General features: G+C 36.4%; 3 protein-coding genes across 4 annotated transcripts; 2 read left to right on the forward strand and 1 right to left on the reverse strand.

The window, feature by feature from the left end:
* Window positions 1-404: 404 nt before the first annotated feature.
* On the forward strand, window positions 405-9,005 carry LOC132175815 (phosphoenolpyruvate carboxylase, housekeeping isozyme). The gene is made up of 11 exons (XM_059587873.1): window positions 405-527; window positions 842-1,029; window positions 1,454-1,845; window positions 2,121-2,205; window positions 3,598-3,820; window positions 4,238-4,341; window positions 4,471-4,558; window positions 6,044-6,198; window positions 6,612-7,610; window positions 7,713-8,099; window positions 8,458-9,005. The coding sequence occupies exons 2-11, from the start codon at window positions 862-864 to the stop codon at window positions 8,752-8,754; spliced, it is 2,898 nt and encodes a 965-aa protein (XP_059443856.1). The 5' UTR covers window positions 405-527; window positions 842-861; the 3' UTR covers window positions 8,755-9,005.
* A 1,558-nt stretch (window positions 9,006-10,563) lies between these two features.
* On the forward strand, window positions 10,564-18,927 carry LOC132175816 (dol-P-Man:Man(6)GlcNAc(2)-PP-Dol alpha-1,2-mannosyltransferase). The gene is made up of 10 exons (XM_059587874.1): window positions 10,564-10,939; window positions 14,362-14,449; window positions 14,568-14,727; window positions 14,922-15,139; window positions 15,308-15,603; window positions 16,656-16,770; window positions 16,855-16,993; window positions 17,998-18,194; window positions 18,291-18,380; window positions 18,469-18,927. Exons 1-10 carry the CDS (start codon window positions 10,653-10,655, stop codon window positions 18,598-18,600), a joined length of 1,722 nt encoding a protein of 573 aa, XP_059443857.1. The 5' UTR covers window positions 10,564-10,652; the 3' UTR covers window positions 18,601-18,927.
* Window positions 18,928-20,300: 1,373 nt separating this feature from the next.
* On the reverse strand, window positions 20,301-27,081 carry LOC132175817 (uncharacterized). Of its 2 annotated transcripts, XM_059587876.1 has the most exons (11): window positions 26,659-27,081; window positions 26,256-26,297; window positions 24,817-25,040; window positions 24,652-24,735; window positions 24,359-24,468; window positions 24,197-24,247; window positions 23,951-24,094; window positions 23,767-23,856; window positions 23,131-23,237; window positions 22,302-22,386; window positions 20,301-20,592 (listed from the first exon to the last, which is right to left on the reverse strand). In XM_059587876.1, the coding sequence occupies exons 3-11, from the start codon at window positions 24,926-24,928 to the stop codon at window positions 20,494-20,496; spliced, it is 882 nt and encodes a 293-aa protein (XP_059443859.1). In that variant the 5' UTR covers window positions 24,929-25,040; window positions 26,256-26,297; window positions 26,659-27,081; the 3' UTR covers window positions 20,301-20,493. The 2 variants fall into 2 exon arrangements, with proteins under 2 accessions (XP_059443859.1, XP_059443858.1); XM_059587875.1 differs by lacking the exon at window positions 26,256-26,297.
* Window positions 27,082-27,742: the final 661 nt, after the last annotated feature.

The following is a 27,742-nucleotide window of genomic DNA, read 5'->3' on the forward strand; positions in this document are numbered from 1 at the left end:
ACATTCTCCATTAAAAAAACATGTTTTATTAAATTATTTGATATGAAATAAACGGATTTTTTTTAAAAGAAATATATATATATATAATCTTTAATTAGCAGGATAATACGTTTTAATGAACCTAATAATTACTTATTGCATCCCTTTTGATCATAGAAAATAAGTCCAATACGATTTTGCTTTCAACTTTTCCTTGCTGGACAAAACTTGAAAAAACACTAAAACCGTACCTCGGATTCGAAACTAGAGCTATAGAGAAGAAGGAAAGAATATTTGGTAGGCATATTCCGTTTCTATGTTCATCTTATACAGAAAAGAGACATTCAATTCGGCTTCGAGTCACGAGTGAGAGAGAAAGGCCATAAAAAGCACGACATTGACAGCTGCAGGCTTTTGTTTTCTATATAAAGTCACAACCTGTGCTCCCTTTGGATCTCAAACACCACCCCTCTCAATCTACCTCTCTCTTATCCAGCTTTTCGTCTTCTTTTTCGGAAACGAATCGAATCTCACTTCACCGGATTCAGGTATTCCATTATTCACAATTCTGCTGGGTAATTGACATCTGGGTCTTACAGAATCTACCCTTTTCTGTAGAAATCCCCTGTTTTTTATGTATATATGTGCGAAGATTTCATTATCACTGTACTGCATTGTCTCTCATCACACGTGGCCTTTACCCATCAAATCTTTGATTTCACGGGCTCTGTTTTTCTCGGTCATGCTCAGAATTTTTGTCTCTTGCCGCTTGATTGAGTCCGAGTTATCAGGCCCACTCTTTTCGATTTTTTGGTTTCTGAGTTGTCTTTGTACGATGGTTTGTTTTGTTTTGTGATCACAGAGGGTGACTGAGGGCGAGCAATGGCGAATCGGAATCTTGAGAAGTTGGCGTCAATCGACGCGCAGCTTCGGCTTTTGGTTCCGGCGAAAGTGAGTGAGGATGATAAGCTGATTGAGTATGATGCTCTGCTTTTGGATCGGTTTCTGGATATTCTTCAAGATTTACATGGGGAGGATCTCAAGGAAACTGTAAGTGATCGAGTGACCTCTTCGAATATTAGTTTTGATTAGTTTGAGAGTTTCGAATTTGATTGGATTTTGAGTTTTGTATGAAAAATATGGAGCTTTATGGGGGAATGTAAAACCCTTTTCAAAATGATATGAATCATTATTTATTCGCAGTTTTGGGGACCGAGGTTGGTGTTCTGGTTGGATATGCAACATTCTGTGTTACTTTCATTGAATCTAAAGTGATCATGAGAGTTCACTATGTAAAAGTATATATAAATTTGAGAGCTATTCCAATTCTGATTTGATGTGGATCGGGGAGCAATAGTTTGGAAATCTTAAACAAGAAGGCCTTTTTCTTAGTATTTAAAGCTTATTTGGTGAATTACAGAAATTAGCCAATCGTGTTATGATTTTTATTTTTCTTTTATGGATTTTCGTATAGGTGCAAGAGTGTTATGAGCTTTCTGCTGAGTATGAAGGTAAGCATGATCCTAAGAAGCTAGAAGAGCTTGGAAATGTGTTGACAAGCTTGGATCCAGGGGACTCTATTGTTATTGCAAAGTCTTTCTCCCACATGCTTAACTTGGCCAACTTGGCCGAGGAGGTCCAGATTGCTTACCGCAGACGGATCAAATTGAAAAAGGGTGATTTTGTGGATGAAAACTCTGCAACAACCGAATCGGACATTGAAGAAACTCTCAAGAGGCTTGTGACACAACTGAACAAGTCTCCACAAGAAGTTTTTGATGCTTTGAAGAACCAGACTGTGGATCTGGTCTTCACTGCTCATCCTACGCAATCCGTTCGTAGATCTTTGCTTCAAAAGCATGGAAGGTTTGTACTCCAGTTACTTTAGTTTTGCTTCCTTGAGTTACAATTGCATATTTCAATTTCTACCCCCGCCTCCTCCACCCTTGCCCTTGCTATATTTTCAGATTTTTGCTGAATGTTAAAAAATTAAGTTTCTTTATGCAATTTTGCTTATAATATTCTTTATGTAAGCCCTATGGTTTGCATGAGGGGAAGGGCTAGAATTTGCATTCTTGCAGTATTTCTCTCTCTCTCTCTCTCTCTCTCTCTTATCATTTTCCCTTAACTCTTCGGTTCAGGATTCGGGATTGTTTAGCCCAATTGTATGCCAAGGACATTACTCCTGATGATAAGCAGGAGCTTGATGAGGCACTTCAGAGGGAGGTGAATATCAGCATCTTTTGAATTTATTTTCTTGCTATCAAACTTTGGTGTTATATATTTGAATGTTATATTTTTATTGCAAACTATTTCTTAGGGCATATTCTAGAATCACATCTTTTTATGTTTGTGGAATTCATCTGACATTGGAAAAGAAAGGGGGCCCCAGATTAATTACTGAAGCTGCTTCAGCCCTAATCCACCAATCCTCCCCTTTGGGGCATTTAAAATTCAAGAAAGAAACAGTAAAATATAGGACATGCTACTTTGGATTCGATACTCATTATGTATACATGTGTGATATGCATAGCCATGATTATTAGGTTTTCTGTAGAATTCTTTAATAAGCCAACTTTTCTCTGTACTTTAATCTTTTAATATCAGCGTGGGAAAGATAAGGCTTACGCTTGTTAGCGTTTGAGGGCTTTGGGCTTTGTTGTCTTTGTGGGTGTTGGGGTTGTGGGCTTTTTGGGTGGGTTGGGTTGTCAGTGTTTTTGGTGTTTTTTGGGTTTCGGGCTTGTGGGAGCTCCTTGTGTATATGGCATGTATAGGGGCGCCTTACGCTTTCAATAAAGTTTTTCATTACTTATCAAAAATTATTTTCTTTATCAGCATTTAGAATTTGAGACGTTCTTGGTGATACTATTTCTTTAAATTGGATCTTGTAAGTTGTAACTGCAACAATGTGTCACCATGTTAGGTTTTGCAAATATTTATGACTCTGGGGGTTGATCTTTACGAGCTTAATAAAAGAAACCTTTCATTATAGACTTTCAGAAAATATATATAATCAGGGCTTTAAATTATTCTATCACTATGTTCTTCTGTGAATATTATGACCAGCCACAAATATATCATTAGGGATTTCTTCTGAGCCTTTTCACTTTTCAGGCCTTGTGTCCAATATAAATAATAGATGTTTCAAAATTAACAGCCTATGACATACCTATAACTTTCTGCATATGTGGTTGAATAGCGTATTTGCTCTTTGCATTATGTTATGTATAGAACTGCCGTTTTTGCACGTGGAAGAAAGAAAGAAGCAGTTGCCCTGCATATCCAGGGCATATGATAAATGCTTAAATGCCATCAGTTGGATATATAGCATTGTAATAATCATCTATCATAGAAGACAAAAGTGTGCAATATCTCCTTGCAACATATGTTTGAACTCGGTTGATCACATGAGCTTGGGGAGATGATTCTCATTATTTACAGCAAACCACAAGTATGCTACATAGGGTTTTTCTGACAACATTTTAACTCTAAAACTGTATTTATGGTATAAATTTGAGCTTAAGATATATTCGGAAGTTTTTCCACAAAAAAGAAAAAAAATAGCCTAGTCTATGGTGTATTTAATTTTTGCTTTTTCTGCTATTTTATTTCTTGTAGATTCAAGCCGCATTTCGTACGGATGAGATTCGGAGGACCCCTCCAACTCCCCAAGATGAGATGAGGGCAGGAATGAGCTACTTTCATGAAACAATCTGGAAGGGTGTTCCAAAGTTTCTCCGCCGTGTTGACACAGCTTTGAAGAACATAGGGATTAATGAACGTGTTCCTTACAATGCCCCACTTATTCAATTTTCTTCTTGGATGGGTGGTGATCGTGATGGTAAGATCCTTCTCCATGGTCAAATTTGTGGTGTAAACAGTTTGGTAATAGAGGGGAAAAAAGAAGCAAACCCATCAGGGTGTCTTACTCGTAATGAACTTACTTTGAATGTGGTGAAATGTGTTTATTGTTCCTTAAGTTAGTTGGAACGTTATAATAAGTCAGTTTAATTTTTGGGATGATCCTATTTGTTAATGGCATGATGGTGATCATGAAAGTATAATCATTGTCCACAATTAAAGAAAATAGTCTTAGGGAAGGAGCCAAAAGTCGGATAGACCACCTTTCAACTTTTGGAATGGGATTTTCAATTAGAACTTCTTGGATTGATTTTTTCTATAAATTGGAATAATTTTAAAGTTCTCTCTCTCTCTCTCTCTCTCTCTCAACTTAATGTCTGTTTCACATTGGATGCAGGAAATCCTAGGGTGACTCCTGAGGTCACAAGGCATGTTTGCTTGTTGGCTAGAATGATGGCTGCTAACTTGTACTATTCCCAAATAGAGGATCTTATGTTTGAGGTACTTAGTAGCTTCTACATCTTACAATCTTTTCTAAGGAATTTCACTTCCTTGGTTGGGGACTGTTGCTTGTTTATTGTTTATGTGCTTTGCATCACTATTAGCTAATTTCTGTTCATTTCCTTGCAGTTGTCTATGTGGCGCTGCAATGATGAGCTTCGTGTTCATGCAGATGAACTCCATAGGTCCTCCAAGAAAGATGCAAAACACTACATAGGTAATTCATCTATACCTAGGGTGGGGTGTGGTTCTCCTTGTATGCTTTATCCATATCTTGCATAACCTTTGGAAATATATGGTGGTACAATATGTATTTTCCTTGCCAAATACTATGTTAGACATTGTAAATGCTGATTAAACGTTTAAACTCTCTGTCCATAGATATGTTAAGAAATAAATCATACTGCATGAGACCTTTCCTTCTTTGCCTTTCCTATAAATAGTTTAAATTTATGGAAGCATACCTCCCTTAACTTTATCAATGTTTATATACAATCTGAAATGCCCAATTTCCTCACCTTCAAACCCACAATGTTTCAGCTTTAGAAAAAAGAAAAGAACAAATGCAAATAGAGTTTTCCCATAATAATCTCCAACCCAACATGCCCTTATATGATTGAATTGACTCCTACTAGTTTTTACTTTCCTTCTAGCCTTTTTTGGATAAATAATCAAAATATCATTAAAAGCGTAAGACACCCTCATGTACACAAGAAGTATCCAAGAAAAGCTACCTAGGAATTAGGGGCAAAAAGAACAAGAAAATTATGATAACTAAGCACGAAAAGAGAAATATAAGCGGCTGTCCAGAGATAGAAAGTGTTGAAGAAAAAAGATTTCATCTCCTTCAAAGTCCTCTCGCGGTTCTCAAAACGTCTACCATTCCTTTCCCTTCAGAGACACCACAAAAGATACAAAAGCACCATCTCCTCCAAGCCTTTCTCTCAAGCCCATACCGACACAATCATTTACCCAAGAGTGCATGATTGAACCTCAAAAGGTTCATAATTCCCAACCCTCCCGCAGAGATCAACATATACACCTTCAGCCAACTCACCAAGTGATATTTGAACTCTTCGCCTATCTCACCCCATAAGAAGTTATGTTGAAGTTCCTAAATACGATTAGCAACACTCGAAGGTAGAGGAAAGAAGGATATGAAATACGTAGGTAATTGGATAGGGTGCTCTTGATAAGGGTAATCCACCCACCCTTAGACAAATCTATAGCTGGTATACAAACCCCTGCTCTTCCTTGGTCTCTACTGGAACAATGCTAAAAGATTGGCAAACTGGAGAAAGGAAATAGAAAATGGCAGTATTGCTGTTCACAAAATGTCAGCTGATTGCCTGAATCTATGTCAGATATGGAAAATGAATCATTGACTTCACTGGAATTTCCTAATTTGCAATCATGAGTGAAAGTAGCTACACAAATATAAGGAGGTGCATATTTGGAGCACTTGGTTAATACAGTAAAAAAATTGTATTGAACAACATATGTGCTCAAAGAACTTATTCCATGGAAATTTCCTAGCTGTGCAACCATAATTTGTGGTGACAATATAATGGAATCAAGTGTTGTATGTTTGTTTTTAGTATTTATTAAGAAGGTATTTCCCAAGTTTAGGTATAATTTTTTGTATTGTTAATTTTCCTGATAACTTTTATTGTTACTAATCACTTCTACTTTTTGGTGACAGAGTTTTGGAAGCAAATTCCTCCCAATGAGCCCTACCGTGTCATTCTTGGTGAAGTAAGGGATAGGCTTTATCAGACACGTGAACGCTCTCGTCATTTATTGGCCCATGGGTTCTCGGATATCCCCGAGGAAGCGACTTTCACCAATGTTGAGCAGGTATTTTCATTCATTCGAATTTATTTTGAAGATTCCAGTAATCATGTTGCTATATCCATCTGTATTTCATGGTTTCAATGTTCATATCGATTGTACCTTTCCCTCAACTCAACTAAGCTGTATATAACCATGTAGGATTGGCTAGTGGATCCTTATTTCTTATCTCTCAATAAGTTACAGGCCACAGGATTATCACAATCCAGTGCTCTCTTTTAAACTATCTTCCCAAGCTTATTCTACTCTTAAGACGAAAAAAGTAAAAAAAAGAAGAGATATATTTATTGGATCTGTTACTGAACATCTCTGTTAACTAACCGGTACTCCTTATTGTTTTAAGTTACAAATTGCCTTTCAATTTTTCTTTTTGTTTGATTGGTTTGTATACTGATCAAGTTTTCTCAAATTATGTGCAGTTCTTGGAACCTCTTGAACTATGTTACAGATCGCTGTGCACATGTGGTGACCGTGCAATCGCTGATGGAAGCCTTCTTGATTTCTTAAGACAAGTGTCAACTTTTGGACTGTCACTTGTGAGACTTGATATTCGGCAAGAGTCGGACCGTCATACTGATGTCATGGATGCCATTACCAGGCACTTGGAAATTGGGTCCTACCGAGAGTGGTCTGAAGAACGTCGGCAGGAATGGCTTTTATCTGAACTCAGCGGCAAGCGCCCTCTGTTTGGACCTGATCTTCCCAAAACTGAAGAAATTAGTGATGTTCTAGACACATTTCACGTCATAGCGGAACTTCCATCAGACAACTTTGGAGCATACATCATTTCGATGGCAACTTCACCGTCTGACGTGCTTGCAGTTGAGCTCCTGCAACGTGAATGCCATGTGAAGGAACCATTAAGAGTGGTTCCTCTGTTTGAGAAGCTTGCAGACCTGGAGGCTGCTCCTGCTGCTTTAGTGCGGCTATTCTCAATAGATTGGTATAGAGACCGAATTAATGGAAAGCAAGAAGTTATGATTGGTTATTCAGATTCTGGTAAAGATGCGGGACGGTTTTCTGCAGCGTGGCAGTTATACAAGGCTCAAGAGGAGCTTATAAAGGTTGCTAAGCAATATGGTGTGAAGCTAACCATGTTCCACGGTCGTGGTGGGACTGTTGGAAGAGGAGGTGGGCCTACCCATCTTGCCATATTGTCTCAACCTCCAGATACCATTCATGGATCACTCCGTGTTACTGTTCAAGGTGAGGTCATTGAGCAATCATTTGGAGAGGAGCACTTGTGTTTTAGAACACTCCAACGTTTCACGGCTGCTACTTTGGAGCACGGTATGCACCCCCCGGTGTCTCCAAAACCGGAATGGCGTGCATTGATGGATGAGATGGCTATCATTGCAACAGAAGAGTATCGTTCCATTGTTTTCAAAGAACCCCGATTTGTGGAATATTTCCGCCTTGTAAGAATTATCCAAATAGCATGAATCACATTTTCCTTTGATAATTCAAGCTCACTAAAGACCATCATTTATTTAATAACCATTGTCTATTTACAAATGTAGGCTACGCCAGAGTTGGAATACGGTCGGATGAACATTGGAAGTCGTCCATCAAAGCGTAAGCCAAGTGGAGGTATTGAATCACTCCGTGCAATCCCATGGATCTTTGCGTGGCTACAAACAAGGTTTCATCTTCCAGTGTGGCTAGGCTTTGGAGCAGCATTTAAACATGTTATTCAGAAGGACATTAGAAATCTCCATATGCTGCAGGCGATGTACAATGAATGGCCATTTTTTAGGGTCACCATTGATTTGGTCGAGATGGTGTTCGCGAAGGGAGACCCAGGTATTGCTGCTTTGTATGACAAGCTCCTTGTTTCAGAAGAACTGTGGCAATTTGGAGAGCGGTTGAGGGTCAATTATGAAGAAACAAAGGCCCTTCTCCTACAGGTAAAATCAATTGGATAGAATTTGTTTACATTTTGAATTTGTCTCGGATTATATTTTAGCTTTCCATCATGGCTTTCTTTGATTCACAAGCAATGCATTCTTTCACCAAGTTTCCAGCAAGATCTTTGTAAAATTTCAACCGTCACTCTAAGCATTGGCCATTGAGTAACATAGACATTATCTTACATGCTCTCTTTCCCTAAGAATACTGTATAAAACTCTTCCAAACCTTTTGCATGATTCCCAAATCTTCTGTTGGTTACTGCACAAATATTAGACCATAACATTTCTGCCTATGGGGCTTTCCAGACAAAATGGTTGTCACAAAAACTGATTTTCCTTTTCTCTGTGCTGGTAGACTGCTGGACACAAGGATCTTCTTGAAGGGGACCCCTACTTGAAACAAAGACTCCGGCTGCGAGATTCCTACATTACTACCCTGAATGTTTGCCAAGCCTACACACTGAAGAGAATCCGGGATCCAAACTACCTTGTGAAGGTGCGTCCACACATCTCCAAGGAGTTTATGGAAATAAGCAAAGCAACTGATGAACTTGTGAACCTGAACCCAACAAGCGAGTATGCCCCTGGTTTGGAGGATACCCTCATCTTGACGATGAAGGGTATTGCTGCAGGCTTGCAGAACACCGGTTAGACACCTGTGATTTCTGTGTTTTTCTTTTTGCTGTTTTTCTCTGCAGAGAATTTGCCCCAAGAAACCATAAATTATATGCACCAGAAGTGGATGTTCTTTTATTATCCGCATCCAGGTCATAATTTCGGTAACCCTATTCAGCTGTAATGTTATATTCCCCCGCCGCAAGAGTTGAACTCGATGGAACTTTGTATTATGCTTTGCTTCAAAATGTTCTATGAGCATTATATTTGAATACTTGTTTGTTTGTGTTTTTTTGTTTGTTTGGCCAATTCGCCTGTCTGAATGTCAGTTCCCGGATTCGGGAATAGGATGTGAGAAATGGATTTAGCCTAGGTGCCGTAAAAAAAACTATAGCTTTTTTGACGGGCAAGATTTAATTCTTGATTTTTCATGAAAAAAGAGAATAAAATTAAATCTGGACCATTAAAAAAAAAATAGTAAATCAAACTGTGGCAGGCTTCTATATCCTGTGCAAGTTTGTAACAAAAGTAAGTGCCCCCTTATGCTATCAAACCTGACTCACTTTCCCATTTTCATATTCGTTGCCAGAACTCTGAATCCTTTGCTGTTTCCATTGGTTTTCTTGCGGCACATATATTTTTTTGACTTCTCTGTTTCTTCTTTTATCATGCTTTATTGAATATGATGAACACAGACACAGATTGCATTGAACAGCAATTTTTTTTAAAAATAAATAAATAAAAAAGCACTAGATTTGGTACTATAGTCCATTTTTTTTCTTGATTATTCTATTTCCTTAGTGGACTCCGTGTGATAACTAGGTATTTTGCATAAAGCACAAAATAGACTCGTTTTGAGGAGAATCTTGTCTCAAATGTAGTAAAGAAAATATCCTTTTGCAAATACTAGGTTAAGTTACAATGAAAAATATTATTTTTACTGTAAGATCCAATGCTTTTCACCACCTTCAAAAGGTTATTTGTAAAGTATTCATAGCATACTCAGCAAATTTTACTCAATAAAATAATAAAAAATACATTTTTTTTTTTTATTCTAACTACTCATTTTCTTAAAGCACCCTTAGCAGCTTCACTATTTTAACAATTTTCTTTTATTATTTTATTTAAATATTATTTTTCAGATATTTGTTTATTTTTTCTTTAACTATTAAAGATAAACTATTTTTTTACAAATAACCTTTTGATAGTGAGTACTTTTCACTCACCATTTATTTTGAGTTAAAATAATGAGACTAAAAATGGAAGATTTTAGCCACTTTCACCAAAATAACTACATATTTTTTAATAACATATAAGATGTAGGGGCGGAACTAGGATTTGTAGTGCGGGGGGACGAAAGAGAGGGCAAAATAATAATAATAATAATAAATTAAAACAATTAAAAAGGGACCCAAATAATATTTTGGGGGGACAAATATATGATTTTTGAGGAGACAAATTTATAAAATTAGTATATTTGAAGGATATTTTTGAAAATTTGTAAAATTTTGGGAAGACATTCATCCCCCAACCCCAAGCGTGGGTCGGCCTTTGGTGAGATGTACAAATTTTTTTTTTCAAGTTTGTCAACATGTGACTTTCACATGATCAAATGATGCATGTTATTATTATACATTAAGTTGGAAGAAATTCCTTCAACCAAAATTGAAAAAAAACTCTATCCTATTAAAAAATACATATTTTTTTAATAACTTACGATATGAACATACATCTTTTTATTTTTATTATTTATTATTTATTTATGTTCTAAAAAAAGAAACCCCTTAATATTTGAGAAGGCAAAAGAGAGACAAATTTTTTTTTTAAAAGAAAAAGTTGACATTTCGCTTCCGGTGGAAGTAAGCATCACTTATAATAGTCACAGACGCACAGTGACCGACACGGAGAAAGCGAGCCAGAGAGAGAGAGGCACAGATGGCGCTATCGACGAGGCAGAGACGTCCGCTACCGTCCGATCCCTCATCGTCATCATCACCGTATTCGCAATCAGAATCGTACGGGAAGCACGACAAGCCGGGGAAATCGGACGGTGGGAAAGGAGACGAGGGATTGGGGTGGTTGTTTCCGTTGTTCGTCCTGGGAACGCTACGGTACATGAGCGCCGCATCAAACATCATACACGACTGCGACGAAGTCTTCAACTACTGGGAGCCTCTCCATTTCCTTCTCTACAAATCTGGCTTCCAAACTTGGGAGTACAGGTATACATTTCGTCTACGCGTATATGTATATGTGTGTGTGTGTGTGTGTGTGTGTGTGTTTGTACGTATTTACGCATTTGGTTCTGTCAGATATATTGGCTATTGTTCATGCTCGAATTGAGACGTGTTGCTTAAATGCTTGGTGATAGTGTGATACCAATGTTTAAGACCTTGCAACTAAAGAAAGAAGTAATATTTAATCTAGAAAACAAAAATTACGTAGAATCAATTTAGGGTAAATTTTATTTTCTGTGTTATGGAGTGAAATCGGTTTTGTTAAACCACTGGTAGTGCTAATAAAACTAAGCCGATGCAAAGGGGACAATTTTATCACTTAATTAATATCCTAACACTTCTCTCAAATTGGTGGTGTCCAACACAAGGAATATATTACGGAAAATGCGAGATCAATTATGGAGTCATGACCCCTGCTCTTTTTGGCAAACTGATCACCTTACTGCAATTGGTGTGTATTCTCTAGCTTCCTTTTCTAAGATAATATATATATATCATTAAAAGCATAAGGCGCCCCAAGTACACAGGAAGAATACAAGACAAAACACCTAACTAGAAGAAGAAAGAAGAATAGGAAAATTGTGGAAACTTAGAATCAAACAAGAAACATAAGCAGCTGCCTTCAGATAAAGAGTATCAAAGAAAAAAGACTTAAGCTCCTCCATCGTCTTCTCATGATCTTCAAGACTCGTAACATTCATTTTCTTCCAAATACATCATAAACGACAAGAATGTACCATCTTCAACACAAGCACTCTGAGTGCTACTAGCAGTCTACCAACATGCAAACAAGTCAATAACTCGTTTAAGCATAACCCAAGAAAGCCCAAAGCGACTAAAGAAAGCATTCCATAAGGCACAAGTAACCTCATGATGGAGAAGAAGATGATCAACGAACTCCTCATTCCAATTCCTCTCACACATACAACACCTATAGACTACAATGATGTGTCACTTCTTAACATTATGCATAGTAAGGATCTTTCTTAGGGTCACCGACCAAGTAAAAAAAGCCGCTCTCAAAGGAGCCTTAGTTTGCTAGATACACTTCTAGGGGAAAAGAGAGCATTCCCTACAACTCAAGATACTGTAGAAGGATCTAACATCAAACAATCCTCTTTTAGAGGGTACCTGTTAAAGCTTGTCTTCACCTACCCGTCTCATTTTGATTGAATACAACAAGCTAAAAAACGAAGCTATGACATCCACTTCCCAATCATGAGCCACTCTGACAAAGCTAGCATTCCAATGATTCAATCCATCAAAGAGGCTACAAGTGACCGCTTAGGTCAGTATAAAATCTGAATTTAGTAAATTTGTGTTTTGATAAGTTCATCATAATGATTTTGTAGGAGATTAATGGATTTTACAATTTTCTGCGACTGGTTTCCAATTCTTTATGCATCAAATGCCTTTGACTGCAAGCGAAATTGACAAAATCCTTTTTTAAATGGAATGACTGTTTGGTGCCTTAGGGTCTGTTTCAAAGCCTGAAGGGATAGGCTAGCAGAGTTTATACTTGTGGCTGGGGTAAGTATAGAGCGAAATTAGTGCTGCTTAAAGTTGATTTTCAAGATTGAGAAATTGTGGTGAAAAATTTTGGGATCTGATCATGTGGCCATGAGGGCTACTTTTTCCCACTTATAACATATTTAAAGTTTCCATTTTCTGCTTGTCCCAAATGTAGCAAAAAGTGGAACTAATGTTTTTGAATTGACATGTTTTGCACAATACATGAATACTTGTCGTGTCTTACTATACATGTATATGTTGTATGATACGTTACTCTTATATTCTTGTTTCAAAGGAACAAGCATTACTTGTGACCATCCTGTCATACGATGGATATCATGTATTGGCAAAGATAGTTCATAAGCTCACACCCATATTGGTCCAGTTAAGGACAGAAAAGTGATGCATCACTTAAGTGGCCTGCAGGCTATATTTGGATCCTGGCGTGCAAAGCAAATATTTATTTTGGTTGAGAATGTGAATATATAATACTATCATATTATATTTTAGAGAACACCCCCACTGATCACGCCACTTAAGTGGCCTGCTGGCTTTCAGCAACTAGAACACACTTGGCCAACCCAGGATCACCACTCGGAAAACGCCTCTGCTTCTCTTTGCCAATCAAACACCCCCACTGATCTTAGACCGAAACTCAAGATTTCGCTTCCACATAATAAAAATACCAAATGTCCCATCTCTCAAATCCAACTAGCACGTAGACAATCAAAATTCTGATGGTAGACCTCCACAACACTCCTCACACGCTTCCCATGAGAGTGAGAGATAGATGAAGTATTAGACCAATATACTTTCTTCCCATAACTTAAATGAGTGTATATTAAGGGCTAAATTAAAATCGCATAAAAACCTAGGGACTAAATTTGATTCTCCCCTAAATTTTAAGCTTATAATGTGTTATCCTAATTTGAGTCTCCGTGTGCCTCGGGGGGTGCATGCCTTGATGATTGTGTTGTATCTGTATGCGACAAATGGGGAGCTTTGAATAGAACAAGAGGGTATCCTCACTGAATATGATATAGGAAGCAGTGCTAAATAATTCTGATACATATTACAGTAATGTGAAATGTTTTCGATATCAACCTGTTGTGGCTTTCTTATGGGGGTGTTGCAGTGGCCTTAGTCAGCCTTGCTCATTTTAGGCCTCTTCATTGCCGGAAAATGGCAAGGCAAAGCTGGATATTCAGTCCTTAAAAGAAATGATATGACCAAAGGCCCCTCTTAAGCCTTGATCTAACCCACACAAGGCCAGATTGACCTTGTTTGAGCTCTGTTAAGCTGTACTTAGCATCCGTGCCTGGTTTCTGTGGCTAAGGAGTTACACTTTCAGACTCAGCTTGGTCACATGTGGACATGGTAAGTGGATTGGTGGTGTAGATGTTGAGGAATCTGAGGACGTCGGAGAAACAGAAGCTCTTATTAAATCAGTATATGCGTTCACATTGGAAAATAATGGTGGTGAGGCGCTTGCTGGTATGGATGGCAACAAACTTGGCCAAGAGCCAAGTACCTATGAATCAAATGCATGGAGAGAATGAGTTTGAACTAAGGAATGCAAATTTAGGTTCCAATATTACAACCAAACATATTTTTACCGGAATAGTCTGTTCTATAACATAAGTTTCTAGTCCCACTAATACTGATTGGTTTCCCTGCTCAACAAAATGGGTTGTCATGATGGTTAGGTAGTTGCACAGTTGGGGTGGGGTTAACTTTGATCTTAGATTCTAATCCTACATATCAAAAGAAGAATATGGAGACTTTGTTGAGTATTATTTCTTGAGCTTTTTTGAACTACTTTGAAAGATTTCTTGGTTTAATATGACTTTCCATTGATACATTAATTGTTCTTATAACTTATATGCCTCTTGCAGTTCCCAGTTTGCACTTCGGTCATACTTATACATTATTTTCCATGAATTAGTGGGTCGACCAGCTTCCTGGTTGTTTGTTGAGGAAAAAGTAAGATTTCTTCATACTTTTGGATTGTTTTTCTTTTGTAATTATTGATGAATCATATTTCTGTAACTTCTTTTTCTTTTTTAGACTTTTGCTTAAACCAATAGCTTTCCTATTGCAGGTGAGAGTGTTCTATGCTGTAAGACTCTTTCTAGGTCTCCTCTCTGTTATCACAGAAACTGTTCTGGTAGTAGCCCTTTCCAGGAAGTATGGAAAACGTCTTGCCTGTTACACGCTTGCAATGCTATGCTTGACCAGCGGTTGTTTCTTTGCTAGCACAAGTGGGTGGGCCCTTTTCAATTTGTCTCTTTTGTTTCCTGAAATACTTTTTGGTTTCTCTTTTTATCTGTCTGTATGATGTTACTGGTAGTGCATTTTATTTTTTTTCCATTTAGTCGAGTATTACTAATCTGGAGTTTCAGTTCCATTATCGTTGGATTTTTCTAATATCTATTGTCTTGGCATTGTTCGCTAGGTTTCTTGCCAAGTTCATTCTCTATGTATGCCATCTCTCTTTCGTCCGGGTTATTTCTTCTTGGGAAACCTGCAATGTCTGTTGCAGTTGCAGCTGTTGGTGTAATCCTTGGCTGGCCATTCTCAATCTTGGCTTTTCTACCAGTCACATTCTACTCTTTAGCTAGAAGATTCAAACAAGCATTTTTAGCTGGGGCTGTCACCACTGTCTCTCTTCTTGTAAGTTAATCATTAAGTTTGATCTTGAGATGCTACTTTGTTGGATCTTTTTACATGCCCGTACATTTTCCCTTACATTTTCCATCAGTACTTAATTGAGTTATAATATCTTATATTAAGTAATTTTTGCTCATACCCATTAAAATGTAAAATTTGGAATTCTTCCAGGCAGTCTCACTCCTTGTTGACTACTTCTACTACAGACGATGGACATCATCTGTGTTGAATCTGTTGCTATATAATGTTGTAGGAGGAGGTGAAAGTCACTTGTATGGGACTGAAGGACCATTATATTATCTGAGGAATGGATTTAACAATTTCAACTTCTGTTTCGTTCTTGCTTTGCTTTTCCTGGGAATTTGGCCAATAGCAAGGAAGAAGTATGCCCCAGACCTGCTGATCATCGTCTCACCTGTATATATCTGGCTGGTATTTATGTCTTTGCAGCCGCACAAAGAAGAAAGGTTTGGCTAATTTACTGTTGTCTTGTGTTGACAGAATAATCTGTACTTACATTCCAGTTAGGGCCTTTTTTTTTTGGGTAACATGTGTAGCCCATGTTTGTGTAACCACATATATAAAAATTCATGTTAGTGTCTAGCTTTTCAAGATTGTCATATCCCTAAGTTTGTGGAGAAGTTTTGGAGGTGGTGTCAATGGTTTTGAAATCCTGTACTTTAATGTTGTTAGGAGTTGCTATCATTAGCGTCATACAACATTTGCGATCAGCACAAATTCACTGAGTGTTTTGCTATTACATGATAAATAGCTTTATAGCAATCTGTCTTGTATTTGGTATTCATATTCTCTACAACCTCAACTAGTGTGCTTATTGAATAAATGGAGGTTAAGAGGTGATTTTGTTGTGAAAGGATAGAAGAAATTGAATCAATGTAATGGTGGTCATTAATGGAACTGTCGGCCCATTAAGATTAGTTTACATATAGAGTGACAGTCCATTTATGAGACACAAGTCCATGCCAATAGATTTTTCTTCTCTGATTTGAAAACTTCTTACAGAAAGTGTATATTCTGATTTTCTATGAATTATTGTAATCATCAACTTTGGAGTTGTTGCACTTGGAAAGACATTTTATATTGACCCTTTATTTATTAGATTGGATAGTGCCAATGCCCTTTGGGCACCTATGGGAATAGGGTTGTGGGTGACTTTGGGGGTTTGAGTCCCCTTGGGTGCGCCTAATGGGGGTAGATGGCTTGAAACCATTTTTGATAAGGTAAGAAACCATTGCTCCATTGCTCTTCGTGTTACAGTCCTTTAGCAATGTTTTGTTCTCTAAAGATTGTATTTGTGCGTTTGTGGGAAGAAGCCATTGTAGGACATCTACTCGTCTAGTTTTCAGATATGATTTTACTTTAAATTTCAAACCTCTTGGTCAGATCCCCGAAGTCCTGTAGCTAGCATATAACCAGTTTCCATCTAGCCTCCAGTATAATATTAAAAGAGTGCAGGTGAGATTAAATTGATGATAATCATTTCTAACTACAATTGCAGGTTCCTTTATCCAATTTATCCACTTGTTTGTGTTGCTGCTTCAGCTGTCATTGAGAGCTTCCCTGATCTTTTTCAAGATAAATATAATCCCAAAGATAAATCCCTGATGGTTATGGTAAGTGTATCTAAAGTTCCTATGCGATTCCTGATCTATATTAATGAGAACTCATGATCAACTTCTTGTTGTGTACATACGCAGATATCCAAATTCCTTAGACCTGTGGTTCTTAGCCTCATATTGTGCGTCTCCCATGCTCGCACTTTTTCATTGATTCATGGTTATTCTGCTCCTATGGAGATTTACAAGCTTTTAGAGCACCATGATGATGCAGGAACAGGTGAGAGCCTACAAATTGCTTTTAGATATATGTAAACACCATTTCTTGGTCAGAAAAAAAAAAAGAAAAAAAAAAGAAAAATGCAACACCATTTTCTCTTGGTTATAGAATGATCACGGAATTTACTCTATAACCCTCTTTAAGTTATTGAAAGAAGAGTTTGCAGGTTATTTTTGTCCATGTAATCATGGAAGCGGTCAACCTCACAACACACACACGCTTCTTGAGATTGAAAGAGCATCATTGTGAGAAGAGTTTTGATGCTCTTTTTGAAAGTCTGAAATGTTAGGTAGCTTAATTCTGTGGCTTCCTTTGGTGTTTGGAATAAAAATGAACGATGGAAGTAGTGCAGTAAATGACATTGTATTTAGGGCATGAGAATGAATGTTGGAACAAGTTTAAGCTTCTTGAAAATGCAAAGTGGCTTCCTTTTAAATTTTTGGGATGACATTTTAGAGATAGGCTTTTTATGCCAGCCTGAAAGATCTAATGCACTTTGAACAATAATAGAGCTTACATTACAGTAATAATTTACAGCTAGAGTTAGGAACATACACTTCTTCTTAATGATCTTTTGATTGAGACTATATGGTATATAGTCTCAATCACTTCCAAAGAGCTTTTAAGAGCACATCACTTCCAAAGAGCTTTTATTTAATGTTAAATCACAATATATTTCAAAAGCTTAAGTTGACAGGAAATAGTGAATCTAATCATTTAGTTAATACTTTAACACTTTTCCTTACTTGTGGGCTTAAACTCTCCTTTAACTAGTGAGAACCCAATGCTTGGAATATTTAACTGAAAATAGGTGATAAACTCTAGAATCAGGGTTCGAGATTATGACTTATGATATAATACTATGTAAAATTATGACTTATCCTAAAAGTTTAAGGTGATAGAAAGAGTGAATTTAATAATTTAATTAATACTTTTAACATTTAGTATTAGAAGGGAGATACATCCATCCAAATTTTTTGAGTTTTGGATCCTATACATTGCAGGTTCTGTACTATGTGTTGGAAGTGAATGGCACCGGTTTCCATCATCATTTTTGGTTCCTGATTATGTCGGAGAAGTACGTTGGATTGACGATGGATTTCGAGGTCTTCTACCATTCCCGTTTAATTCTACCCTCGGAGGGACTGCAGCTGCACCTCCTTATTTTAACAAAAAGAACAAGGCCGCGGATGGACAATATGTAATTAATCCCTCTTAGAAGATTAGTTGATATGTCTTAACCTGTTCTGTTTTTCCTTTGCATTTTTTAATTGATGATCCACCATTGATCTTACAGCTTCAGGATCTTCAGGCTTGTACTTTCCTCGTTGAGCTGCAGCTTAATCGACCTTCCCCAACACGTGGGAGTGACTCGTCAACATGGGAGGTAAAAGTCGGTCCTCTTCATCTTTTCACCTTTCCTTCTGTGATTGTGCTAACCTCCTTTATTTATTTATTTATTTAATGTTCTTCAGGTAATTGCAGCACTGCCTTACCTGGACAGGGAGCTCTCTCCTCCCACGTACCGGTCGTTTTTCATCCCGTACCTTTGGCAGGAGAAGAATGTATTTGGCATGTACAAGCTGCTTAAAAGAATACCAAAATGATTAGCGAGCTAAATTCTAGAAACTCTTGATGACCATAACTTTTTTAACTGTTTGTTCTAACCTGGACCCAGTGCCCATCAAAGAAGAAAAACCCGAAAAGCATCGACACCTGTTTTGAAAATGAGATTGTAATTTGTAGCTGTTCTAACTTGTAGGGTTTACCTGATAATATATTGAAAGTTGATTTGAGTAGGCATTTGGGAATGAGATCGTAGCTGTTCTAACAAGTAGTGTTTACCTGCTTCTATATTAAATTGAATTGAGCAGGCATTTGACATATTCTTGTATGTTTTCTACAGATTATGTATTATTATTTTTGGGGTTTCACCGGTTGGCTCTTGGGGTATTGCTGAAAATATTTTGCATAGTTGCTTTGGGTACCGGGTGGTTCTTTTGTAGCGGGTGTAATCTCTGTTTTCCTGTGTTGTTTGTTGTTGGCCGTATTTGGCTGGTTATTGTTGGCAAGCCTAGGAAAACCGTCAACTCAAGCCATGATGTTCCAAGGTACAATTGGATATGCTATAAAATTTTGTTCCTTATTTCAAGTATTCTATTGGTATTTGTACCCTATTCATTAAGAATGATTTTTCCGAAAGAATGATTTAATTATAGAGAGAATATTTTCAGAATTTGAAAAAGGACAAAAAAGTCCTAATTATTTTTTATAAAGGGCAAAAAAACAAGTAAATTAAACCCGAAAAGTAGGCTCAATACTCAAAATATGCCCAAAATGCTTACTGGTGCGGATAACCGACAGTTTTTACATGTCCTAGTAACTGATAGTCGATTATTAGTTTCTATTTTCTAATTTGACCAATCGGCTACCCCGGTTGCGATTAGTAGTTTTAACCAATAATTGCTAATTGTAATTGAGTGTTTTAACCCCTCCTATATATAGGGTGGACATGAGTCGGTTCGGGGCGAGTTTTGGCCTTTTCGACGCGAGTTTTGGCCTTTTCGACTACCCGACTCAAGCCAAACAGGTTTGAAAAACCCTACCCACTACCCAGATTCAAGTCACCAAATCTACCAAGTTTTGGGTAGGGCGGGGTGGGTTGGGTGTTATGCGCATAGCTCTTCTCAGAATTGGGGCTTTACTCATAAGCTTTCTTCTACTCCTTCCCACCCCCATCACAGCCTCATCTCTACAATTCATTCTCAACTGATTACTTTAAGATTGATGGGCTTGAAGAAGGGTTTTGTCGGTCAGGTGTCATCGCTTGGTGTCTTTTATTTTTTATTGTTTGTTGTATTTGAAGTTAAACGGGTCAAACAAATGGTGTTGAGTTACCCAATAATTTATCGTCATGTTTGGGTTTTAGATTTTCACCCGTTTATCTAAACAAATCATGTATAAGATAAGGCTAACCAAGTGACGGGGCAACTAGGTCGTGTCAAGTTACTCGGTAATTTCTCATGTTGTGTCCGAGTTAAGGCTAATTGGGTGGTAGGTCAATTGAGTCATATTCGGGTTGGCCTGGCAACCCGTTTTGCCACCCCTTTATCAGGATAAAACCTTGATTGCCAAATTGATAAAACATCCAATATTTTTAACGATGATCCACGTAAGCTCCTATCAAAACATAACACGTGTCATATTTGTTTCATTAATATTACTTCATAATTTTTTTTTTTTTTGGAAAAAAGGAAATATCTCGAAACCAGCTTTGAACATTTGGGATTGTTAAAAAAAGGAAATATGAGGGTTGCTCGACAAGGCTAACTCCATTCTCTTTCCGTTGATTTAATGAGAATAGTAAAAAGAGTATGATTTAATGAGAATATGAGGGTTGCTACTAAGACATCTGTTCTTAGACTACATAATTCTCACATTTTTAATAAGATTAACAAATGATATGAATCTTATCTTCCAAAATTCTTTTTGAGGTGGCATCAATCTCCAAGAAACTTCCTTTTCTTGGCAGTGTTCATGAATGGTCTGATGACCCATTCAGTCTGAGCTTCATCCTGATCCAGTGTTCCTAATTTTATCTGAAACAGCGACATAGGGAAACCAAATACCAGTCAAATACACAAAAATACGTAATATGATACGCGTGTCTACCATGTAAAGACCCTTTTTAACCAGGTCAAGCCAACAATGGCAAGAGTAATAATCCATGTATCTCAAGTGAGACCAAGAAATTATGAATTGAAGGTTTTACGTATAGTACCAGTAGATGCTGAGGAGTTATAAAGTCTAATAAAAAGCTTTACATCGAAAAGGTACCAACAGAAACCAATCAAAGTAGATCAAAAGCATTAACAACTAAATTAACAGCATAGCAACCACCGGCCACGTTTCTCCACCTTATCAGTGAGGTCATAAGTTTTACATGTTCGTAAATAATTAAAATTATGGAGTTAATACTTGACAAAAGTCATTGGAGACCAATTCTTATGTATTTCCTCTTTAGTTCAGTTGCTAAGACCACTACAGAAGTCTTAAAACATGTTTTCAAATGATCCATCCAAAATCACAGTCCAATTTTTGTAATTTTTCAAATTAATCGAGATAAACTCTAGAGTCTAACTACTGTTAAAGTTACACAAGTGAAAACTTTATGATTCATACCCACTCAATATAGTGTGGGCTAATGCCTTAATGAAAATGTTCAGGTCATTACTGAGCCCAATGCCCTAAAAGATTGATGCCTTTTGCTAATAGATTAGTAAAAATTCAAGGTGCTACTGCAACATAATAACAAGAGGGTTTGTGTGGAAGCAGAACAGGAGACGATTTTTTTTCCCTGAGCAAATATGGGGGGATCCTTCCCACTGTTGAGAAGAGGATCAATTATTTGGACACATCAAGTGATCACCAATCAACAAACAAATGCCGTCAAACCAAATTTAAGGATAGCTAATGGTCCCAAAGAAACATGGAGATAAGAAAAAGTTTGGATAAATGGAACGAACAAGAATAGGATAGGATAGAATAGAAAGAGATGATGCTGACAAGATGCCAGGTTTGTGATGGCAATTTTTTTTTTTTTTTTTATAAGTGATACAGGTTCTAGGTTTCAAGTGATGGCCAGTATCTGAACAATTGAGCCACATAATTCTATAATCAAATGTAATAACTAATTCTGATATAAAATGAGAAAATGAGAGTAATCATTTAAAAACTGATATCAAGAAAGGAGAAAAAACAGATTAAAGTTGGATTTCCAAACCAACAGAGAAAGATGATAGCCATCTCAGTTTGCTTTTTCTGTATACTAGTAGACAAGGTCTAAAAGCCAACAAGGATGAAAAGGAAGATTCATGGCAAAAAAGGATATTTGTACATGTGCAAAATGCAACATTAGCTAGGTACATAATATGAAAAGAAATGCCTGTAATCATGGTTCTCAAGATATTCTTAAATGAAAAATAAAGAAATGACTTCTCTGCATACTACCAAGACCATGACCCACAATTAGGGGTAATGGCCACCCGAAGAACATGCATATCTCACCATAGGTGTACTTGGATATTGAGCTGGGACGTAACAAAGGAATAAACTAATGTCTCTTACCATCATGTAAGACAAGATGGGACCCAAGAATAGACGCCATATGAAAGCGTAATAACCACAAGCACCGATATAAATAAGGTGTAGTCAAATAATTACTACATAACTAGAAGAGCATAACTCTTAACAACGACCAAAAAAACCAAGCTTCATTGAAAAGCAAACTAACTAGCAAACGAAATACCTGATAAGGTCGCATTTCAAAGCGAGGACCAACTTCTTTAAGCTCAATTGATTTAGGACCTCCATGTTTCTCATACACATGATGCCTGTAAGTTTACAAGTTCTTAATGGAGTTCAAAAAGACAAACATTTATTCTGTTCAGAACAAAGCAGATCTTGTATGAAACAAAAAAAAAAAAAATCAATTACACATCAGAATAATAAATTCTAGATGCAACCACTTACAAAAGACAAAGCCAAAATATGAGATTGGAACTAGTGTACAATAATTTTAAATGAGAAATTATGGTAGCTACATGCATGATAGAAAAAAAAATCATAAAAGCAGTAGCATAAGTAAAAGAGATGCCACTCAGAACAACTTGAGCAGCCACATTTAATTTGATTCAGTCACCATGCAGAAAGTTAATGGTCCATTTTTAAACCTTGCACCCAAAAATGTTGGATTACTTCATTACAAGGCAGCCTATGAAAGACCTAAAAGGGGCTGAATTCAAAATCTGTAAACTCAATACCAAAAACTGTTCAATAAACCTTTTAAAACCTCTGATAGCTATTTATGAACTCAAAGGCTCAAAATGATAGCATATTAAGCTAATCAAAAAGAACTGAATGCAATCTGATGGTAAGATTGTCAAAGGATCAATCTAAGCAAAAGTTGCTGAATGTTAAAAGTGTAACTTGAACCTATCCTATCCACATCTATTAGAGATCTACATTGGTAAAGATATTATATGTCCAAGCCAACATCATCCTTGACAACAGTAGTTCAAAAAAATTAAAGGATAGCCAATCAAAGCATCTTCCAAAGAATCAAAAAATTAACCAACCTGAATGAAATATAGTCAGACTCATTGGCAAAAGTTATAATGCGTTTAGTATCTGGTTTTGGCACAGGAAAAAGATGCTGCAAAATGTTTGCTGTCCTCTCCCCCAGCTATCAACAATAAAAATTCCAAATCAAATAAATAGTGGACATCAAAGCAGAATATACTCTACATCCCACAGGAGTTGATAAGCCAAAAACAAGATAAAAATTGCAACTACCTAAATATATACATATAACACAAATCACATCCTCATCAAATCTTGTAGCTACGCTAGCTAATCCATAAAGATAGTGAAACCAGCACCCACCCAAATAAAGGAACCTACTGTTTTTCCAGCAGTAAAATCCTCCAACTACCTTCCTGAACTTAGCTCAATACTAAAATAACTACTGAAAAATCATTAAAAATGCTGATATTACATATATGGGGACATGTTAAAAAAAAAAGCTACAGACAGCCTTCAATATATTTACTACATTTATTAGATATGCAGTTCTCTAAGCACCACCAATAGTGGCAAGAACAGCAGAACGTCAACATGCAAACTTTGATTGGATTTTTGTCTACCTAGCTTTCTCATAATATATTGATGAAAACCAAACAAGCAAAAAAAATTCTAAACCAAGATATGGATACCTTTGTTGAAAACTTGTTAAGTATCAAGTGTGGGTAAGCCTCAGACATTTTCCCAATGCCTTTCCTGTCTTTAAGGTCGTGTCTGGTAACCTACAGGAAAAAACGGATTTATTAGCATATTGATGCAAAGGCAACTGGAACAAAACAAAAGTCCAGAATATACTAGTATGACCAAACTACTTACCACATTGAGTAATCCAAAATATGCAGTTGGACCAAAAGGTAGATGGCTTATAGTCATACCATCTGGCACACCACGATGTTCATGAACTAAGATGACATCTGTAAAATCATTTGCACGGCATGTTTCAATAATCTCTTTAATAACCTGCAAAGAATAAAATATTCAAAATATGCTTGACAACGGAAAAATGATCACCACGATGTTCATGAACTAAATGCATGGAGAAAAAAAAATCCATTCACCAACCTGGCCACCACGATTCATTCGCTGTGCATTAGGAAAGACAACCTTCAATTCCTGAACGAACATGCCAAAGAATTGAAATCAATGAACAAAATTCAACTGCATGCAGAATGCCAATGGAGTAAACAAAAGTGTATAGCCATCATATATGAATTGAGAACCAACCTTCACAAACTGTGTAAGTGGACCACTTGGATTACGAGACGTAGTTATCAAAATTTTTGGATCCCTTTCTGATGCATTTGCGTATTCATCATCAATGTGCGTCTTCGGGACTAGAATTTAAGCACAATTTCCATACATAGTAAAATGCAAAAATTAGCAGGTGCCAGCAGGGGAGAAAAAAAAAACATAAAATAAATTAAAATTTTAATAACCTGAAACCCCATTTACAATTTAAACCAGATAAAGCAGATAAAGCTGGTTTACATATTAAAAAGATAAAAATTAAAGCATACCAGCTGTGTTTTCGTCCTCAAGCTCGATTTGGTGCCGAAGCTCTGCCTCCTCGTTCCGTAGCTCCGTGGGAATCGGCTTTCCCTCTGTGAAATCCCCATTAGCACAAGGAATTAAAAAAAAAAAAAAAATTTAAAAGTTTGTGGAAAAAAGTGTGTAATACAAACCTTGTAGAGCTTCTTTGATCTTTCGCTTTTTCTCATAGAGCAAGCGTTCTTTGCCTTCCAAGCTCTTCCTGTACAAATACTCTCTCCTCAACCGTATGTTTCTTCGCAACATCTTTGCCAAACCCAACCACAATAGACGTGCAAAGATTAGGGTTTTGCAGAGAGAGGTGGCATAGGGTTTAGGGTGCGGGTTTATGCAATGTCGTGCCGTGCGTAACTCGGGGCTGTTCAAAACGAATTTCAGCTTGCGAACTCAACACAACAACGGAACAAAAAAATAAACAAAGGGAGAAAAGGATTAATGTTTCAAAAGGTGGCCCATCTCCTTTTGATGGGCCAATTTTGGTTTGCCCAATAAGGCCTATAAAGATGAATAAGTAAAACGTAGCACAAACCGGGCCATAATTCATGTAAGAGTAATGCTATATATCACTCTTCGTTTTTTTCTCATCTCACCAAAATTTATGTAACGTAATTTTTATAACATTTGGTGCATAATTTTTTTTTTTTTGGAAAACCACGGCATACTATTCATAGGAATAGTTATTCCCTAACGAAAATGAATATCTATTTCTCTAAAATATGAGAAGAATAAAATTATTTTTCAAAAAAAATGTTTTTGTTTTTCGCAAACATTACTTTATATATATATAAATTAAATTCACAACTCTATGGGTGGCCAACCACCCCAATTACACCTGGCCATCTAGTTAGCATGGCGCTAACATTGATTTGGAACTATTTAAAGCCATTTTAGGTTGCTTCTTTTTTCTTTTCTTTTTTCCCTAATAGAATAAGGAAAACAAGATTACTGGGGAGGATCTTTCCCATTCCTGATCTGAATGGAAGAGAGAATAGGGGACCTCGTAAGAATGCTTCCAAAGAGAAGATGGGAAGCGGCCCATTTAGCTAAAGGATGTGCATGAAAATTAACACATTTAGACACTTTCAACGAATTCCAACTTTAAAAAGAAGAGAGAACTAAGTTGATATCAAAAGCCCGATGCCCAATTATTATTACAAGCTTGAAACCCGTGCATTGCACGGGTTTGTTTTTAAAAATGACAGGAAAAGTTTCAAGTAGGAAGCAGGAGGGAAAAAATGAAAAAAAAAAAAAAGGAATGTCAAAGTAAGTCAGGGAAAAAATTTACACCGGAGTACGATCAGAACATAATCATAAAAAATAAATAGAACCAGATACCAAAATTCTATTCAAAAAAGAGAAATGAGTTAAATTCAAAAAAAAAAAAATTAAAGAAACCGAAAGTTGGAAATGATTATAGAAACTCAAATAAAGATTAAAAATATAAGATTTTTGAATTTCTAAATAATCATAATGAAAAGTTTCTTAGCAATAGAACTCTCCCAAACCGCTTATTCCAGCAGAGACATAAAATAAATTTTTGGTGAAAGCAAATTGGGAACTGTAAGGATATTACCAAAACCGCTTTTGTCGGTGTGATTTCACTTTCAGTTTTTTTCTACAACATGATTAAAGAAAAAGAAATTAATATTACCTTGATAAATCAAAGCAACATAGAAGAAAAATAACCGCTCGAGAAATCAATTCCTATTCCTTCCTACGTATACAAGCCTCAGGATCAAATAAGAAAATTAAAATAATCAACATCCAACTCAACCACCTCTTAATACTAATTTAGATATTAATTATATCAACAAAAACACATTCGCTTTGATAGCCTAATTCATCTGCGTACTCTGTCAACCAAACTTCATTCATTGACAAATACCATTAATAACTCCAAGAGTTGTTCCACAACATCACGTAACTTTGACGCAAGAAATATAACAGAGAGAGAGAAAGATAAAACCTGTGCGTACCTGTGCGTTTCGTTGTCAGTGGGGGAGAGGGAAGATGGATTTTGATAGTGGGTTGGGGTTTTGAAATTTGGGGATTTTGACGGTGGGTAGCTCTTCCCCGGAGATGTGGGTGGCTCGTCGTCAGCGGTGCTTGCCGTTCGTGGTCTTTGGTGACTGGCCGTCGGTGAGGGGAGAGGAAAGAGGAAAGAGAGAGATTTGTCTGAAACTGTGGGAAGAAAGTGTTTTAACCTGGGAAGAGAGAGAGTCACGATTCACGCGTATTTTCTAACCTAAAAAGTTTCCATTTTTAACCTGAGAATTGAGAGTTCGAGAGAGGATGAGAGTTTGAGAGAGGAAGGGAGCAAGATAACTTGCAGAGGCGACGTCGGCGTGCGTGAGATAGGGACGAGTGGGAGTGAGGTTTAGGGTTTAGATGAAACTTGAAACTTGTAAGTGATACCATTTCAAAGCTACTTGTTTTTTAGTAAGAAATAAAACAATTTTACAAAATTGTTAAATTTTAATGTGTAAAACGAGTTTAAAAATTGATTTAAAAACTGACAAGAAATTAAGAGAAAATGGTTTAAAAAATGGTTTTAAGTTTTGAATAAGAACTTCGAAAAATTGTTCAAAATGGTTAAAACTATAATAAAAAAAATTGTATTATATATGTATAATTATAATTTACATATTAGTATGAACATGTATACTTATGACTTATGTTATATTATATATGTATAATTTGTTATTATATAATCATATGATTTAATCATCAATTGATCATATAATATAATCATTTAAATTATAATGATAATACATTAATATTTCAATTGTGATTATAAGTAACACATTGTTTAATCTAATGTCAATTACTTAATTTGATATTATACGAATCACATTATCATTGTACATGAATAATATGATTAAGTATTGATCTTATATATATATATATATATATATATATATATATATAATTATAATTTATAATATACATTAACATTGTAACGAAGTCTCTAGTACTTAATTGTTGTATTAATATGAATTTGTATGCTTATGACTTATGTTATATTATATCATCTTATGCTATCAATTCCAAATTTCCAAC

Source organism: Corylus avellana, chromosome ca3, assembly GCF_901000735.1.
Source record: "Corylus avellana chromosome ca3, CavTom2PMs-1.0".
In the NCBI taxonomy this organism is placed as follows: Eukaryota; Viridiplantae; Streptophyta; class Magnoliopsida; order Fagales; family Betulaceae; genus Corylus; species Corylus avellana.